The sequence below is a fragment of the Notamacropus eugenii genome, chromosome 1 (genome assembly GCF_028372415.1).
Source record: "Notamacropus eugenii isolate mMacEug1 chromosome 1, mMacEug1.pri_v2, whole genome shotgun sequence".
NCBI lineage: Eukaryota > Metazoa > Chordata > Mammalia > Diprotodontia > Macropodidae > Notamacropus > Notamacropus eugenii.
The window spans coordinates 723,304,741-723,325,177 of NC_092872.1; the positions used below are offsets into that span (position 1 = coordinate 723,304,741).

Sequence of the window (20,437 nt, forward strand, 5' to 3'; positions counted from 1 at the left end):
TCTACAGCTTCTTTGGCCCCTCCTTCTATATGATTTTACTAGCTAAAGGGGCTACATTAAAAAGGGGCTACACATTGTCCATTCCCTCCCAGTCACCACTTGGTGGGGGACAATAATTTTTAAAAAATTCATGAACTGATAATATATTTGGCAGTAAAACTCTACACAGATGACATATTTAATGATGGCTACTGAGGACCAAGTCATTATCTCACTTTCTTCCTGACCTCTCCAGGCATGCTTGCTGCTCACCTTCAAGTCCCTTCTGCCTTCCCATTATTTAGTTCCCCTTCCACAACCCTCTCCATCCTAGTCTGTGGTATCTGGGGAAGGGAAGGAAGTGAAAAAGTCCAAAGCTTTTTCATCTGGTCTGTCACTGCCATTCTTTTTAATTTATTCTAATTCATTTGTAAGATCTTTTTTATGTTTCTTCTGTATGTAATGGTGGTCAACACGTTCCATCTCAGGAGATCTGGACTTGCTCTAAACCCATTATAGAACTTAAATTTTACTTTGGCAAAATATTAGGAGAAATACTGTTTTCCAGAGCTAAGGTCCAGCAAGCAAGCTGTGCCCTGAGAGTGCCACAACAATCCTTTGTGCTCACCTCTGGCAAAATCCCATAATTATTGTATTTCTTTGACCAGCACCAGGTGTTCTCCGAGTTCAGATGAGCACAGGAAAAGCTCTAACAAGTTTCCACCTTCCAGTCACAAGGCCCTGATATGAATCAAAGTTCTGCCTTTATTGTTGTTATCCCTCATTGTCAGGGCTACAGCTCACTGTCTAGCTATTGGTACAAGTATTGAGATCTCCCCCACTGCCTTGTGGACAGGACCCCAATACATGGGCCTCATTCCACCCTTGTTTAGAGGCCATTTCCTTCACTTTGAAATTGAATTTTTGTTTGATTCCTGTCTCTCCTGCTTTTAATCTGTTTTGTTCTGCATCTAGTCACCCACAGGTTAGAAGACTGTTCTATACTATTGGCACTTTTATTTTACCAGTTGTTTTTCTTTCTCCCTCAATGAATGAAAAAGATATGAAAAATAAAACCTTCATATCATAGTCCAACAAAATGGATTTCCACTTTGGTTACACCTAAAAATCTAAGTCTCATTCTGTATTTTAAATCCATCACTCTACAGACAGAGATGAGTACCAAACTTATCTTCTGTCCTCTTGAACCATGTTTTTTTTAGGATAATAATTTATAAAGGATTTGTCCATCTCTGAGTGTAGGTAACCTCTATACAAGTCCAGACCAAGACAGACACATAGGCAGTCTTTCTCCTTTCCAACACATTCTTTATACGATTAACAAATTGATAACCCTAAATCATAGGTCAGAATATATCATTCTGATCTAGTGCTTTGGGAGATTTCTTACTGGCTCTAGGATAAAATACTAACTCCTTTACAAGATGATTACATATTGCTTGCCCCTCAGAATGCATGAAGGTAGCTCAAAACCATTGAAGAGAGGCTGGAGAAACTGAGCCTGTTGGGACACTTGTGGCTGAGAGGATGGGAGTGCTAGAACAATAGGTTTCTAAGTAGTGATTTGTAGATCACTGTCAACTACTTGAGAGCAGGGGGAAAAAACAGGTCTCTCTCCTCCAGAATGGGTCAAGTAGCTGCAGAGCCAACTTCTGGGTGTGTGCATTAATCACTCACCAAACATTTCATTGCCCTAGAGCTCAAGCTTAGACGTACACAAATTGACTTCCATTGGATTTTGCACCCATCTGGCTAGAAATGGCAGATTATTGAGGAATTGAAAGGCAGGCAGAAATCTAAGGCTCTTCTGCTCAGTTGCAGAAAAATCCAAATCTAGGAGTTCAATAACCTGGTCCATGCTGTAGGTGATTCCACATCTTTCCGTTTAATCATTTAACTAAAAAAAATTACTTATTTTGAACATTCTTTTTAACTCTGAGTTTCAGAATTCTCTTTCTAGCCCTCCCCCATTTATTGATAAGGCAAGAAATATAACAATTAAACATGTGAAATCACAGAAAAAAATTAAATATAAACCATGTAGCCAAAAAAGCAAGAAAAACAAAGAAAATGAAAAAAATAATTCTATGTACATTGAGTGCATCACTTCCTCTATGGAGGTGGATAGTATGTTTCATCATGAGACCTTTGGTATTATCTTGATCAGAGAAGCTAAGTCTTTAATGGTTGACCATGATTATAATATTGTTGTCACTATGTACAATGTCCCTCTCATTATGTAGTTGTTGTATAGCGGTTCAATGGTGTCCCTGATCCCATTATGAGGATTATCTTGCAAAGATAATGGAGTGGCTTTGCACTTTCCTTCTCCAGTGGATTAAGGCAAACAAAGCTTAAATGACTTATCCAGAGTCAAAAAGTTACTAAGTGTCTGAGGCTCTATTTGAACTCAGGTTTTATTGACTCCAGGCACAGTGCTCTATTCACTAAGTCATTTAGCTACCATCTTTCCTTTCTCACAGCAAAACAGTTTTCCATTAAATAAACAACAGCTTATCCAGTCACTCCCCAAATGAGGAGCATTGGAAATCTGAATTTCCAATTATTTTGCTGCGGCAAAAAGAGACAATGGAAATATTTTTGTACACATAGGTCCTTTTCCTTTGATCACTTTGGCATATAGACCAAGTAGTGTTATAGCTGGGTAGAAGGGAATGCACAGTCTTACAGGCCTTGGGGCATAGTTCCAAAATGTTCACCACAAGAGTTGGAATAGTTCTAATCTATGCATTAGTGTCCATATTTTCCTTATCTTTCTTATCCTTATATTACCCAATCTGATAGTTATGAGGGAGTATCTCAGAGTTGCTTTCATTTGCATTTCTCTCATCAAAAGTGATTTAGAGCATTTTTTTCCTAAAATGGTTAGCTTTGATTTCTTCTTCTGAAAACTCCCTGTTCATATCCTTTGAATACAATCAGAATCCCATTCTACTTTTCATATGTCACTAATTAGATGACAAGGCCTGTGACTACCTTAAAAGAGTAATAGTTACTCCTGTTGTTTACTGGCACTTCACTGAATTTCTTCACTTTGACATTCAGAACATTGGGCAGATCCTGATCTATATCTCACCACTGGACCCAGATGGCTCCAGAGGAGAAAGTGAAGCAGGTGACTTTGCACAGTCCTCCCTCAATTAAGTCCAACTCACTTTCTTGGCATGGCCACCTCCCTAATGTCATGGTCCTCTTGGAGAACAAAGGACAAAAAACAACAATGAGATGACAAGGCCTGTTAAAAAAGTAACAGTTACTACTGCTGTTTACCAGCTCTTCACTGAATTCCTTCATTCAGAACAACGGATAGAAAATATATAGCATCAATATCTGCCAAAGACCCTTACTAGACTGTTAGAAATTAATGTGATTCCAAATCTTCATAGTTCAGTGACTGCCCTGATGAATATGAGCAGAAGCAGCACCAGCCACATCAGAACACAGCTCAGATTATGATACACCCCTCAAGCACTGTCAGCAAGTATTTATCACACATCAGGCTCATCTCATGGCCAAGAGATCATCCATATGTCACTTTCATGTCATCTGCCCAGGGACCAAAGTTAATATCAAGGCTCTCCCAATATCACCACCCACTCAGTATCCTCTGGCTCAACCACCAAATCCTCTCCATACCAGAAGGACCATGGGAAGATAACATTGATCTTCCTTCCTTCAGAGGGCTGTGCAAAGGGAAGGGATATCTCCTTTAATGGGGGCAAAATAAAGACTTTTAGAACTTCATATAAGGACTCAGAATCATAGTCTAAATAGCTATATGATCCTCCCACACTCCTTAAGTTCATAAACATTCTAGAACATGAATTCTCAGATAGACATAAGGGGAGTGCCCTCAATCAAAATGCCTTCCCATATGCATTACAAAACTCATAAGGTTTCTCTACAGAATAGATTCTTTGATGCTGAGTAAGTTATGTTCTCAGGCTGAAGATCTTCCACATTCATTGCATTCATAAGGGTTTCTTTCCAGTATCAATGTTCTAATGTGTGAGTATATTCTAATAAGTTCTATGTTCTAATGAGTATGTTCTAAAGTCAGAAGACCTACCCACATATAGTATATTCATAAGGTTTACCATCAGAATTAATTCTGTGATGTCCGGTAAGTTCTGAGTTGTAGTTGAAGGCCTTTCCATGGTCCTTAAATTCATATGAATCTTACTAGTATGATTTTTTTAAAGGTATAGTAAATTTTGTTTTACTCCTGAAGGCCTTCCTAAATTCACCACACTCAAAAAGTTTCCATCCAGTATGAATGCTCTGATATACATTAAGTTGTGGCTTTTCCATATTCATAAAGAATCTCAGCAGTACAAATTCTCTGATATTAAATAAAATCTAAGTTGTGATGGCCTTCCCTCATTTATATTTATAAGGAATCTGTCAAGTATGAATTCTCCAACACAAATAAAGTTGTATATTCTGTATAAAGGCCTTCCCACATTCATAAGGTTTCCCTTAAATATGAATTCTCTGATGTAGAGTAGGTTCTGAGTTGTAGATGAAATCCTTCCCATATTCCTTACATGAATAAAAAAATCCTTCCAGTATGAATACTCTGATGTACAATAAGTTGTGCCTTACTTCTGAAGGCCTTTGCATATTTATAAGATGCCTCATCAGTATGGAATCGCTTCTATCAAATAAAATCTTAATTGTGATGGATGGTCCTCCCACTCTTTACATTAATTAGAAATCTCCAAATTATGAATTCTCTGAGAAACATAAAGTCATGTGCTCTTTCTAAAGGCTTTCTCAAATTTACTATATCAATGAAGTTCCACTCCCATAAGAGTACTCTGATGAAAAGTAAGTTTTATCTTACTCCTGAATGTCTTCCCACATTCACTAAATTCCTAAGGTTTCTTTCCAGTATGAATTTTCTGATGCCCAGTAAGACAGGGCTTACTCCTGAAGGCCTTTCCACATTCACTACATTCATAAGGTTTCTCTCCAGTATGAATTCTTTGATGTACGGTAAGTTGTTGCTTACTCCTGAAGGCCTTCCTACATTCACTACATTCATAAGGTTTCTCTCCAGTATGAATGCTCTGATGCACAGTCAGTATTCTCTTATTCATGAAGGCCTTTCCACATTCATTACATTCATAAGGTTTCTTTCCAGCATGAATTCTCTGATGCCCAGTAAGACAGGGCTTACTCCTGAAGGCCTTTCCACATTCACTACATTCATAAGGTTTCTCTCCAGTATGAATTCTTTGATGTACGGTAAGTTGTTGCTTACTCCTGAAGGCCTGCCTACATTCACTACATTCATAAGGTTTCTCTCCAGTATGAATGCTCTGATGCACAGTCAGTATTCTCTTATTCATGAAGGCCTTTCCACATTCATTACATTCATAACGTTTCTCTCCAGTGTGATTTTTCTGATGCACAGTAAGCAGATCCTTACATCTGAAGGTCATCCTGCATTCACTACATTCATAAGGTTTTTCTCCAGTATGAATTCTCTTATGCATATCAAGATTCCTCTTCCTAATGAAGGCCTTCCCACATACATTACATGTATGAGGTTTCTCTCCAGTATGAACTCTCTGATGTAGAATAAGATCTGAGTTGGAGATGAAAGCTTTCCCACACTCCTTACATTCATAAGGTTTTTCTCCAGTATGAATTCTCAGATGCAAAGTAAGTTTTGACTTCATCCTGAAGGCCTTCCCACATATATTACATGTATGAGGTTTCTCTCCAGTATGAATTCTCTGATGTAGAATAAGACCTGAGTTCTGGATAAAAGCCTTCCCACACTCATTACATTCATAAGGTTTTGTATGAATTCTCTGATGCAAAGTGAGTTTTGATTTGATCCCGAAGGTCTTTCCACATACACTACATTCATAAGGTTTTTCTCCAGTATGAGTTCTTTGATGTGTTATAAGTTTTGACTTGTGGTGAAAAGCCTTCCCATACTCTTTACATTCATAAAGAATATTTCCAGAATGAATTCTCTCGTGCACAGTAAGTTGTGTCTTCCTCGTGAAGGCCTTTCCACATTTACTACATTCATAAGGTCTCTCTCCAGTATGAATTCTCTGATGCACAGTAAGATGTTGCTTCCTTCTGAAGGCCTTTCCACATACATTACATTCATAAGGTTTCTCTTCTGTATGAATATGCTGATGCCAAGTAAGTTTTGACTTCATCCTGAAGGCCTTCCCACATATACTACATTCATAAGGTTTCTCTCCAGTGTGAATTCTCTGATGTTGACTAAGTTCTGAGCTGTAGATGAAGACCTTTCCACATTCCTTACATTCAAAAAGTTTCTCTCCAGTATGAATTCTCTGATGCAAAGTGAGTTTTGACTTCATCCTAAAGGCTTTCCCACATACACTACATTCATAAGGTTTCTCTCCAGAATGAATTCTCTGATGGAGAATAATTTCTGAATTGTAGATGAAAGCCTTCCCACATTCCTTACATTCATAACGTTTCTCTCCAGTATGAACTCTCTGATGCACAGTAAGTTGTTTCTTACTTCTGAAGGCATTTCCACATTTACTACATTCATAAGATTTCTCTGCAGTAAATTCTTTGTTCCCTGAAAGGAATAATAAAGTGCTGAATAACCCTGCTTTTTCTTCCATTTCCCAAGGTTCCTACTTACTCAAAAGGTTTTAAATCTATCATTCTCACTTGAGAAGGCTAGTCTCACAACTCTTTCATTAAGGATCCCAATTTATCTTACGTGAAAATATGATGACTCAAAAATTAAGATATAAATGAACTGACAGAATGAAATTAAGTGGAAAGATGAATAATATGAATTTATTTTAATGTAAATGGTTAACATTTCAGTAGAATAAGGAAATGAAAGAGTATCCTTAAAACGTAGGTAGCTGAGAATTTGCAAAAGTAGCTCTGGGCATCTAGGTGGCATCGTGGATAGAGTGCTGGAACTAGAAAAGATGAAGGTTTCTGAGATCACATCAGGACTCAGACCCTAGCTCTGTGACCCCAGTCATTTAACCATATTTAACTCTTAAAGTGACTTAGAGAAGGAAAAGGTAAACCACTCCATTCATTATCTCTGCCAAGAAAAGCCCAAATTAGGTCATAAAGAGAGGGGCAAAACCAAAAAAATGACTGAACAACAAAAAAAGCATCGTTAACATTTAAGGTGGAAATACGAAGGGAAAACTGTAAAGAGAAAGTAAAAGGACAATTGATGATCTTAGTACGAAAAGAGATAGAGTGAACGATAGTAATAAAAGACATGAGGAAAGGTGGTCATATTGGACATTTGTTGTTATAAATGTCTGCTAAAAATCTAACATAACTACTTTGTATGGAACTAATTAAATTTGTTAAGAGTAGGATCCAATTTCAAAGGTAAATGATCAAGTATTATTCACAAGGAAAAATATTAATATCTATGGAAAACAATAGTGAAGCTCTAGCAATCAAAGAAGTAAACTTCAGAACAGTTTGAAGGTATCACACATTAGATTGGAAAAGTAACTTTAAAATAATAAATTTTGGAATTTATGCTAAAATAGGTACTTGTTAAGCTGCAGATGACCTTTCTCCTGAAAAGCAACTTAAGCTTTAGATAAAACTTCATAACTATTGACCTAATGGTCCCACTACTAGGTCTACATGCTCAAAGTGTTACTGAAAGCAACTAATAACATTTCTCAAAAATATTCACCATAACTTTTTGTGAAATAGCAAAAGACTCAACCTATAGGTCCAATGATGGTCTTATAGATAAACAAATTCTATCACTGAAACATATTATTGTGTCTTGATAAACATGATTGCAAAGCATAAAGAAAAACAGAATGATATAAAACATGACAGACTGACAGAAGGGGAATTTGGAAGGATTACATATTTTATAAAGTAAGAGCAGCAAAGAAACATAAGCACTGAGAAGAAAGTATTAGAAGAGAACACCAAGCCAAAAGGGCATGTTGTTAATAGTTTAAATGATATGCTTATTTTAAGAGAGAATGAATTCATGCAACTGAGGCAGGAGAATGCCTGCTTAAAATAGGATAATCTTCAATTAACAGGACAGAAATACCTACCTCACACTGAGGTAACCACTTTTCTTGAAAGTGGAGGTACATGTGGGTGAAGAAATGCATACAAAAGTAACTTCTTGAGTTAAAAAATGACATGTTCAAGTCTCAGTTCTTTTACAGGCCTGAGAAGCTTTGATAAAATCACTTCGTTCAATATGTTAAATGAGCTTTGATCTACAATGACCAAGAGAGCAGTACTTTCCAATGACCCATTTCCCTGTTTTTTTATGTAGTCACCTGGACAGCTGCTTCTGGGAACATCTGCCCCTGACATCCAATATGCTTCCTTTCTTTCCAACTGGTAGATCATATCTGGCTTGGAAAGTCCAAATCCTGTTTGTTAAAAATGAGAAAGTGCAAGATATAGTCATCTCAGAATTCAATGGTAGAACAGAGAGATGAAATAGTCCTATAAACTCATTGGATAAAAGTGGAGGAATAAGGAGACAAAATTATGTTCTACCATCCAAGGTACTGTCTTTCTTGGCTGATTTTGTCTGTGATTATTTTTTTCAACTGGGGCAGGCTCAATGGCCAAGACTGAAGGTAGGGTGTGTTTACTAATTTTTTTATATGTGGAGAGGGAAGGAGAACTTACATTTTTTTTAAAAAGCATCCAAAAAACTTAACTAAAAGAATTCAAAATTATTGAAAACTCTCCTTGGGAAAAAGATAGGCATGCTAGGAAGACCCCAAGAACATTACAAGGGACCAATGAAAAATAATCTACTATGTGGCAATAGGTTACAGAGCAGAACTAAGGAAAAATAGTTCACTTGACTCTGCTTAGACAAAGGGAACACCTCCTTTTGATGAAACCTACACTGGGATTAAAAATAAAATCTTGGATTTGAAGCAAAAGAGAGGGGAAGACACATTCTCAGGAAAAACAACAAATTGAGAGATCAATTTCCAAGAACAGTCTGCAAATACTTTTATCCTGGAACCAGGTAGCACAAGTACTATGTCTCTGCACTACACAAGGACTAGGGAATATCTTTCTTTTATAGGCCAAAGAATAACTGTTGAAGTCTTCAAAGTCAACATCATATATACCAGGACTGCAAAGAGAAAGTTATTCTCACCCAAAGAGACCAAGTTCCTATAGTTCTCCAGCATCACATCCCTGTACAACCTCTTCTGATCTGGATTCAAATGTACCCACTCCTCCAAGGTGAATTCCACAGCCACATCCTGGAATGTCACAGATTCCTGAAACACCAAAAATATTTGTGCTTACCAAGACGTAACCATAATTGTCAGGAAGTTTCATTACAACTTTCTCATCAATGGGAATTTTTTCAATTGCTTATCTGTTGTGGAAGCGCAGTAACTGGTGCATAATGGACACTTTAGTAGAATCCTTCTCTCATCAGACTGTGAGCTCCTTGAGGGTAGTGGCAGGTTTGCGTTTCTTTGTATCTTCACAACTTAGCAGAGTGGATGCTTCTTGTTGGGAATAGATCCAACAAGTACAATTTCAAAGGTGTGTGGGCTTTTTTTTGTTTTTGTTTTTTCTTACTGACCATGATTGTGCTCAATGCTCCTAGAACCATAAGAGCAAAGATGAGCATGGGGGACTATCATCTCCCTATCTGCAACACTGTGGGAAAATGTTGTACAGCTGAAAAGGATGTGAAAGGATCACTGTTTTCCAATTCATATGTTTAGAACTAAAAGAGATTTGAGAGGCTAACATTCTCACTTTAGAAATGAGGGAAGTGAGGCCCAGAGAGGGAAAATAACCTACTGAAGGCAAGAAAGGAATAAATTGCAGATCTGCACTTTGAACCCAGATTTTCTTCACTCCAAATCCAGATATATTTTCACTGTACCATGCTGCCAATACCCTTTTTCTCTACAACCAGAACAAGGCCACAGGTGAGTTTATACTCAAATATATTCATAAGTACAATTTGGGGGCAGCAAAGAACTGGAAACAATATGAATTCTCACCAGTATAGAAGGATTACAAAAAAGGAGCACATGGATACATTGGATTTATTATACAGTTTGAAATGACAATTATGAGGAATTTTGAATAGTAATGGAAATGTGAATTAATTGATGCAGTGTAAAACAAGCAGAGCCAAGCATTTTACACAAAGGTTACAAAAATATATATCTTTAAAAAGAAAAAGACATTGAACTCTAAGTAACTGGAAAAATGATACTGTTTCTAATAGCAGAGAAGATGGAGACCACTAGACAGGAGAATGTTTTATGAATTATTCAGAAGTCACTATCAGGGGGACTTTTCTGTAACTAGGTTTCTTTGTTATAAAGGAAGGTGAGGGAGAGAAAACCTTTTCCAGAAATGACTAAGGTAAATAGCAAAATGCACTTTAAAAAAATGAAACAGCCTTTCCTAATTGCTCACTAACCAACTGATTTCACAGGTATTCTAGGAATGTGCCAGAATTGGAAGTCACTGGTCTAGGCTTTGCAGAATCCACCGTCTCTTTTTTGAAGCTTGACTGAAGTTCCCCTTCTCCAAGATCTCACAGGGATACATGAGAATGACTAAGCAATCAATCACATCGTACACTTCTTTCACAATAACTGGATCCTGTCTATCTCCCTTTACCTTGGGTATCCCCTTCTTGTTGACAACTTGGGGGCTCTCAATCCCACTTCAAAGAACTTCATTTTGCAAAGAGAAAACTAAAGCCAAGCAGGAGTTTACTTGTTTAGCTTTCTCTCAGGCATCCCTCCTTAACCTCCCTCATCCACCCCTAAACTTGGTCCTCACTATTCTTTGATCTCTTGCTTGCCTCCAAACTAGTTTTTTTTAATTCCTTTTTTTTGTAACATTTATCACCAGAATCAGATCTCTGGGGACTTTGTTGTCTTTTCACGGATTTTTTACACTGTGCTATTTCTTTTTTTTATTGATTTTCAGTTAATGACACTTAAAGTCATTCTTATTATCAAGATTACTTAGGCTTCCAGTCATCACCTATTAACAACTACTGCTGAGTCGCAATTAAAAGGCTTCTGATACACAGTCTGGTGTTCTTTTCTTTATATTTTGATTCCTCTTACTCTTTAATTCAATTCACTTTAATGAACCATTTTCCCAAAATGCAGATTTTAATCAAGGGCATCGGTCTTAAATTTCAAGAATACATTAGATAAAAAGGTTTGATCTAACAGGGTACCAACACAGAGGACCACTCACACTACACGGGATTCCTCTCTGAGTCCTAGGAAGCAGGGCTGCCCTTCACAAAATATCTATTTTCCAGCAGTCCAATGCCCCCACCCCATTGGGAACAAAAAGATGAACATAGTAACGAATATAAACACACACACACACACAGAGTTCTTAAATCTTTCAAATTTATCTTTTTTTACTTTAATTTTTTTCCCATTATTCCACATAAAAACAACTTTAAATATTCATTTTCAACAGTTCTTTCTCAAAACTTAGATAGCATTTTTTTTTCACCATAAATCCTCTGGAATTGTGTTGGATCATTGCATTACTGAGAACAGCTAAGTCATTCACAGCTGATCATCCTACAATATTACTGTTACTGTTTATATGTTCTTCTAGCGTTGTTCATTTCACTTGGTATAAGTTCACGTAAGTCTTTCCCAATACAACAGTATTCCATTACAATCCTATATCACAACTTGTTTAGCTAGTCCTCACTATTGATGGGCATTCTCATTTTCAATTTCCAATTCTTTGTCAATACAAAAACAGCTGCAATAAATATTACTGTATATATAGGTCCTTTTCATTTTTATTTTTATCTCTTTGGAATATAGAGCTAGTAGGGGTATTGCTGGAACAAAGGGCATGCATAGTTTTATGCCCACTTGGGTATACTTTAGAATAAACATTCACAATGAAAAAAAGGAAATTATATTATACTGAAAGGAACAACTGATGACCAACTGGTATCACTGTTAAATGTTTATGTTCCAAATGTCTTAGCATATAAAGTCAGACAGGAAAAAATGGACATATCATAAGTGAGTATGTCAGTAACAAAAACAACAGAAATCATGTGTTTATCTCAACAGCTAAAGAAAAAGCTGTTGACAAAATACAACAGAAATTGATATTAAAAAGACTAGGAAACAGAAGAATGGAGCTTTTCTTTAAATAAGTAGTATCTATCAAAAACCAAGAGCAAGCATCCTCCCTAACGCAGACAAATTAGAAGCCTTTCCTAAAAGACCAGAGATGAAGCAAGGATGGCCATCATCAACACTTCTATTCAATGTTGTACTAGAAATGCCAACTAATAACAAGACAAGAAACAAGAAATATGGCAAAAAACAAACAAAACTATCATACTTGACAGGTGATATGATGGTATACTTAAGAGAACTCCCAATAATTAACTAAAAAACTAGCTGAAATAATGAAGAACTTTACCAAAATTGCAGGATATAAAATAAACCCACAAAACCTTCAGCATTACTATATATCCCGTCCCAAAACTTTAAACCTACTGCACTCTGAAACTGGGACTCCAGTGGGGTCCCTGCCTAAGGGCTCCTTTGGACCCTCCTGGCTTTAGAGTGATTATCAATAGCCACTGTTGCTGTTTTCCACCCAGCCTCATGTCTTTCTTTTTCTTGGCCTCATTAAAGGGGCCATGCCCTAGCTACTTCTTAAACAGGCCTATTCAATGAATGGGTGTTGCCTTACCCTAACTGAGTATCTGCAAAGACCTTGGCCTAAAGGGCCCAAGGTCTCGCAGTGCATCCTGGATCATCTCCAGTCATCTTGAGGAATATCTGGTCACTGGATTCAGATGGCTCTAGAGAAGTGAGGCTGGTGACCTGCACAGCTCTCCCTCACTCAAAACAAAGTCAAGTGCAAGTTACGTCATTATTTCTGTGATGGCATGGTCTTCTTTGGCAACAAAGGACAAACACAAAATTAACAACAAAACCCAGCAGCAAGAGATAGAAAGAGGAATTTCATTTAAGAAATCATAGACAGTATGAAATACATAGGAGTCTACCTGCCCAGACCCACCCTGAAACTATATGAACATCATTACAAAACTTTTCACACAAATAAAGACATTAAATAATTAGAGAAATAGTAATTGCTCCTGGGTAACTGTGCAAGTATAATGAAAATGACAATTCTACCTAAATTAATACACTTTTTCTATGCCATAGCAATCAACCTACCAAAAAATTTTCTTAATAGAGCAAGAAAAAATAATAAACATTATCAGGATGAACAAAAAGTTAAGAACAACAAAGAAACCAAACAAAAAAATACATGAAGGAAGGTAACACAGATTTTAAACTATATTGAAAAGAGTTATCATCAAAACAATCTAGGAAGGGCTGAGAAATTCAGTGGTTGATCAATGGAATAGATTAGGTACACATTACACAGAAATAAAGACCATAATAATCTAGGGTTTGATAAACCCAAAGATCCAAGCTTCTTAGGTAAGAACTCCCCATTTCACAAAAATTGCTGGCAAAACTGCCAAGTAGTCAGGCAAGAACCAGGCATGAATCAGCATCTTAAGTCATATACCAAGATAAGGTCAAAATGAGTACATGATTTAGGCATAAATGGTGGTATCATAAGCAAAGTAGGTAAGCATGGGAAAACATACCTATCAGATCTGTGGAAAAAAAAGAATTTATGACCAAACAAGGGATAGAGAAGATCATGGGAGGTAACATGAATAATTTTGATTGAATGCCATGTAAAAGTTTTTGCCAAAACAAAACAAAAGCAGTCAAAATAAGAAGGCAATTAGGAAAATGGAAAATGTTTCTACAGCACAATTTCCCTGATAATGTACACGTTTCTCAAATATATAGGAAGCTGAACTAAATACATAAATTTAAGATTCATTTAACAACTGTAAAATAGGCAAAGGATATGAAGAGGCAGTTTTCAGAAGGTGAAACCATCAACAGTTATATGAAAAAATGGTCTAAATCACTAATAATTAGAGAAACACAAGTTAAAACAATGCAGAGACACCACTTCACACCAATCAGATTACCTAACATGAAAGAAAATGGAAATGATAAATGCTGGAAGGGATGTAGGAAAACAGGGACACTAATGTATTATTAGTGGAGTTGTGAATTGTTCCAACCATTCTTGGAATACAATTTGGAACTATGTCCAAAAGGCTATAAAACTCGGCATACCTTTTGACCTAGCAATCTATTAGGTCGATATCCCAAAGAGATCAAAGAAAAAGCAAAAGCACCAAAATGCACAAAAATATTAAGAGTACCTTTAGTTGCAGTGGTGAAAAATCACAAATTGAGCTGATGTGAGGGAATAATTTTAAGACTACAGGGGAGAACTCCAAGGGCTTTGGGAAATTTGAGGGGAAGTCAGGGGATTAGCAAAATTCTGGCAGAACTCAGGTATTTTGATCTGTGGTATTTTGAGATTCCAAAGACCCCAAACCTCAACATTATAGTTTCCTGACCTCTACAAGAACACCGTGGACAGTAATGCCAATACTGTAACAAGGAGCAGCTGTGAAAGACTTGCCTACTTTTTTCAATACAATGATGCATGAAAATTACAAAGGATTCAAGATGAAAAATAGAGGGAAGTGAACTCTAAAGGCAGATAAAGGATTTTTAAAATCACTTTTAAAAATTCTAATGTCTTTTTAATTCTTTTTTGCAATGTCGCTAATATAGAAATATTTTTCATGTTTTTACAGGCATAATGTGTATCTTGTTGCTTTCCTTGTCAATGGGTGGAGAAGTAGCTGGAGGAAGGGAAAGAATCTGGATTCTAAAATTTTAAAATGAATGTTCATTTCAGGGTAGTTGGTGTTCGATAAATAAATGATCTCTAGGGTATCTTTCAGTGCAAAATATAGGATTATCTGATGGTCATAATTTCTAGTTATAGCACAGGAGAAAAATGTATCCCATGGTCTTTAGACTGAGATGAAACTTCAGGAATAAAGAAACTGGTCCTCACCTTACAGAGCCTGGCTGTCAGCACAGGAGCCATCCCTCTGCTCCAGGCTCCCACCTACTGGGGCGGGGCTGAGGCCAAGCAAGGCAGAGCTGGGGAGAAAAGGAGAACGGTGAGCAGGAGGGGCCACGCTGGGCTTCTGCCCTGCCAGAGACTAGCTACCCCGCTTCTGCCCTGCCAGAGACTAGCTACCCCGCTTCTGCCCTGCCAGGGACTAGCTACCCCGCTTCTGCCCTGCCAGGGACTAGCTACCCCGCTTCTGCCCTGCCAGGGACTAGCTACCCCGCTTCTGCCCTGGGGGGTGGGGGGTGGGCCTGGAGGGGAGGGGGCCAGAAGGAAACCGTCATTTCTCTCCGCCCCGCCCCCATCTTTGGGTCCATCTCTCCTTAGAGACAAAACAGGACAGGTTGGGGGACCCTCTCAGCAGGGCAGGGCAGGACCCCCAGCAGCATCGGGGGCTTCCTCCGGGAAGAGATCGGCCGCAGGACTTGGCTCCCGAAGACTCTGCTGGGGGGAAGGACTGAAACCTGAGGGGCCAGAGGAGCCAGAGGGGCCAGAGGGGTCAGAGGGGCCAGAGGGGTCAGGGGCGGCCCTGTCTCCGGCACCCAGCTGGCGGGGACACAGGGCAGGCCTGTCTCCAGGCAGAATCCCAACACTCGCTAGCTGGGTGACCTTGGCCAAGTCCCTTCACCCTGCGGGCCTCAGTCTCCCCGGCTGTAAAACAGGCAAACCGCTCCAGCATCTCTGCCAGGAAAATCCTAATGGCGTCCAGGAGAGCGGGAAACGACTCCACCACCCCCAGGACACGCCCCCCTCCCGCCTCCAGGTCCCTGCTGCCCACGCCCCCACCCCATCATAAGCCCCCTCAGGCCCCCTCAGGGACTCTCCCATCATGTCCCCCCAATCAGATCCCGGGGCTCCGGCCCCGCCTCAGGCCCGGTTCTGTTTTCGCGAACCGCTCACCCGGTTTAGGGTCAACTCGGGACACGGAAGAGAAGCAGACAACCCCAAACTTGAAGGAAGAGTGAGGGGCGGGGCGGACGTGACGTCAAAGGGGCCGCCCATCCTCACTCACTAGAACTTGGAAAAGGCACCTAAGGTGAGCGAGGCCTTCTGGGAATCGTAGTCTGGAGGCCGCTGCCGTTTCTGCGCATGCCTGGAATTCGGCTCCTCCCTCACTACGAAACCACGCCCCACGTGTGCCCTCGGGGGTGTCCCCCTGGCCCGAGCACTCCGTCACCTACAGAGAGGCAGCAATGCGGGGTTTGCCTAAGACTAGCTGACCGCATGCCGAGTGCCGGAGGAGGCAGAATGCACGAAAGGCAGAGGACGATGCCGAGGCCCATGTAGAGGCTTCCGTCGCCCGGGGAAGGACAAGGCTTGTTGTCCAGAGGCCGCGGGAGCCTCGGGATCCTCCGCAGCCAAACGAGCGGCCGGCTCAGAGGCGAGGGCCACCGTGGCAGCTTCGGTGGGGACGGACTGCAGGGGCCCAGAGGACCTGTCCCAGGAGATCGGAGCCGCCCGACGGAGCCGGGGGCCCTTGGGACAGGACCGGAGCAATGGCAGAGCTCTGCCCGAGACAAGCCGCGAGCCTTGGCCAGCCGGGGTAAAGTGGGGAAGTGAAAGCTCCCTGCAGGAGGTGGTCACGGAGGAGGACTGAAGACCACGCGTGGTTCTGGACGTGCCCTGTGCGTGGGAGGAGACCAGCTGATGCTCTGGAGGAAGATCCTGCCCAGCAAGTCAGCCCACGACTGACAGGAGGCTCCCGAATGAAATCAGGAGGACACCAAGCAACAGTTTCTTTGAGGAAGAAAACCAGAAGTTGTGTGGTGGATGCACAGACAACTTGTTCACCAACCCCGGAGTTTCTTCATGGGCAACATGGGCCACATTCCATCTCTTGATTTTCCCTAGACTTGCAAACGTAGCCCAGTGAGGAAGAGTAAATGCCCCAAGGAGGAAGCAGAGGGGTTCCCAGGGGATTCGCACAGAACGTTGCCCCTTTATTAGGACCCAGTGGAGCACCAGACCTCACAAGTCCCTGATGTGACTATTCCAAGTTCTCCAGACTTCTCTGGCACCTAAAGGTGCAGAAATACAGAGGAGAAATACCCCCAGCAAAAGCTGCTCCTGATTGGAACTATATTTGAACTGGTAGCAGTTTTTACAGTGGTAATTTGGAGTATGTGACAATTTCCAGAAACCACTTTTTACATATGAGATTTCGGTCTTGAAAAGGATCCAAAACAAAATATAAGAACCCTCTAACATCTAAATAAGAAAACATCTCTAATATAATAAAACACACATGTCCCCTTTTTCTGTTTTGGGGGGTTACGTCAGGAGTTGAGGAGAAGAGAAAACCCTCAAACATGAAATCCCTGGCCAAGTGTCGGGATAGTTCTTCCAATTTTCTTTTTTCCTTTCCCAGAGCAGTCGAATTATTGACAGCAAACGCTTGCTTAAAATTTCATCGAGTCAGCTGATTTTTTTTCTACAGAAAGCAAATAAATGTAAAAATAACATCAGTTCACAATGCAGGATGAAGAAGTAAGTGCAGTGGAAATAATTCCCTCAGGTCCCCCAAATCAGCAAAATATCAACATCCAGAACTGAAAAATTATGGCTGAAGTTGGTTGGTAACTTACACTAGGCCTTCCAACTACTCTGGATTATATTCAGTTTTGGGTAGCAATGCTCTTCATTTGCTGTCAGTTCTCCAAACAGCTCCCAAGTTCCTACTCCCTCTATCCAGTACAATTCCAGCTCCCACTATCCTTTTGCCCCAGTTTCTATCGTGGAAAACCATGCTTGGTAACAATCTCCTTAGTAATTGGTAATTACTTAGTAATTCTCCATTCCCTCAAAACCACCATTTGCTATGGAACAATAATTTAAAACAAATTCATGAACTGATAAATGTGTGCTGAAGTTCAGCAGTAAGCGTGCACAGATACCTTATTTAATGACAACTAATTGGAAAGGCCAACTCAGTCTCTTGGTTTCTCTCCCCCTGTCCTGTCTAGGCTGATGCTCGAGTTTGTTCTGCTTTCCCAACAATTTTACTTCTCTCTCCACAGCCTTCTCTTGTGGGTGGAGAGACTACTCTGTGGAAGCAGGGAACGGAAAGAAAGTATAAATTCCCAAAGTTTCTCTTTCATCTGGTCCACCACTTCCATTCCTTTGAATTTATCCTTCCTATTTATTTGTAATTATTTTCTTTATATTTATTCTGTGTGTAATGGTGTTAAACAAAATCCCTCTCAGGAGGACTGGATATTTTCTAAACTTTCATTATACAGTTTTTTAATTTAAAATTTTACTTTCATCAGTATATTAGTAGACACCCCATTTTCCAGAGGTAAAACCCAGCAAGAAAGCTGTCCTTTAAGCATGGCACAACAACATCCTTTGTGCTCACCCTCTGGCAAAATCTTGTAATTCCTTTGACCAGCACTAGGTTTTCTCTGAGCTCAGATAAGTACCTCTTTGGTAATGAAGTCCTGTTATGAATCAAACTTGCATCATTATTGCTGTTACATCTCAGTGTACTGGGGGTGGGCCTGGAGGGGAGGGGGCCAGAAGGAAACCGTCAGTTCACTGGGTAGCCATTGGTATAAGTACAGCAATGTCCCCAAACTGCCTCTGGTCCCACTCATGGGAAGGCCTTCAGGATGAAGTCGTATATTACTGTGCGTTCGAGAATTCATACTGGAGAAAATCTTTTTGAATGTTGGAACACTTTCTTCTATATCTCACTTTTTATTCTACATCAAATAATTTACACCGGAGATAAACTTTATGAATATAGTAAATGTGGGAAGGTCTTCAGGAGTAAGACACAACTTATTGTACATCGGAGAATTCATCCTGGTAAGATACTTTAGGAATGTGAAGAGTGTGGGAAGGCTTGCCATTTATTGACACTGAACTTATTCAACATCAAAGAATTCATACTGGAGCTAAACCTTAAGAATGTAGTGAATGTGGGAAGGCCTTCACAAATAAAGAATACTTAAGTACATTGGAGCATTCCTACTGAAGAGAAACTTTATGTATGTAGTGAATGTGGGGAGGCCTTCAACTGACACTTTGTCAACTCATCTTATTGTATTTACCACATATTCAATTAAGAAAATTCCTTTTCTCATACTATTGTTAAAATTAGGAGATCATAAATTTGAGTGACAGAAATCCTGAGCTGGGAGTGTTCTAAAATGTATTTAAGCCTTCTCATTCCTTCTATCAGACAGAACTTAGGTTTTGGCTCCATGCAAACACAAATCTGCTAACTTCCAGGGAATAAACAATATGAATTTATATATCACCTAGCCTGTTTGACTCTTTTAACCAAACTTTCAGGTCCACACATTAATTCTTGCTAGCATTCACTTCCTCTATGGAATCAGATTGAAGAGATTAGTACCGATTGGAAAAAAATGGAGGTTTAACTAAGAATCATCATTCTTACTACTTTGATGAAGTTCGCTTCGAATCCCTCTCCAGACACGCCCACCACGTGGCGTGTCCTGACCCCATGGGCAAAGAGTCTTCAGTGCTGTACTCCTGGCGTGTTTCTGGTCCTTGGGGCAGCCTACCTTGCAGCGTCATCTCGTCCCAGCATCCTCCTTGGTACCTCTTCCTCATAGACGCCTTCTCTGCTGCTGATCATGCTCTCCCCGTCCCTGTCTCTGCCCTGACTTCGCCACAGCCCCATCTCCTCCGCTCCCCTTGTCATCCTCCAGAACTCTTTCTGGGTACCATCCCCTCCAGAAAACCTTCACCAATGCTCTGGATGATTAGCGCTCTCTACTCCAGAAAAGTTTTTGTATAAAGAAACCTAATGCAACCAAGATTAGGAGGGAAGCAGAAAACTGAGAAAGAATTTTTGCAATTAGTGTCTGTGATAAAGGCCTCATTTCTAAAATATACAGAGAACTGAGCCAAATGTATAAGAATACAAGTCATTCCCCAATTGATAAATGGTCAAAGGATATGAACAGGCAGTTTTCAGAGGAAGAAATTAAAACTATCTATAGTCGTATGAAAATACCTATCTAAATCACTATTGATTAGAGAGATGTAAATCAAAACAACTCTGAGGCACCACATCACACCTATCAGATAGGCTAACATGACAAAACAGGAAGATGATAAATGTTGGAGAAGCTGTGGGGGAGCTGGAACACTAATTCATTGTTGGTGGAGCTGTGAGCTGATCCAACCATTCTGGAGAGCAATTTGGAAATATGATCAAAGGGCTACAAAAATACGTATACCCTTTGACTCAGCAATAGCACTTCAAGGACTGTATTCAAAGAGATCATAAAAATGTCATTTGTATTATATTAGCTTGGCCTACCCATAAGCAACTGATGTATTTCCACTTACT

The 20,437-nt window shown here is 39.8% G+C and overlaps 2 protein-coding genes across 3 annotated transcripts in view; one reads left to right on the forward strand and one right to left on the reverse strand.

Annotated features, from left to right (window-relative positions):
• Window positions 1-20,437, forward strand: part of LOC140521621 (uncharacterized) — a 180,261-nt gene that overhangs the window by 54,760 nt on the left and 105,064 nt on the right. The gene's annotated exons all lie outside the window — the stretch shown is intronic.
• LOC140521622 (uncharacterized) lies at window positions 1,861-16,107 on the reverse strand. Of its 2 annotated transcripts, none has more exons than XM_072636866.1 (5): window positions 16,009-16,107; window positions 15,049-15,137; window positions 9,179-9,305; window positions 8,331-8,426; window positions 1,861-6,604 (listed from the first exon to the last, which is right to left on the reverse strand). In XM_072636866.1, exons 2-5 carry the CDS (start codon window positions 15,079-15,081, stop codon window positions 4,899-4,901), a joined length of 1,962 nt encoding a protein of 653 aa, XP_072492967.1. In that variant the 5' UTR covers window positions 15,082-15,137; window positions 16,009-16,107; the 3' UTR covers window positions 1,861-4,898. The 2 variants fall into 2 exon arrangements, with proteins under 2 accessions (XP_072492967.1, XP_072492968.1); XM_072636867.1 differs by lacking the exon at window positions 16,009-16,107 and adding an exon at window positions 15,718-15,854.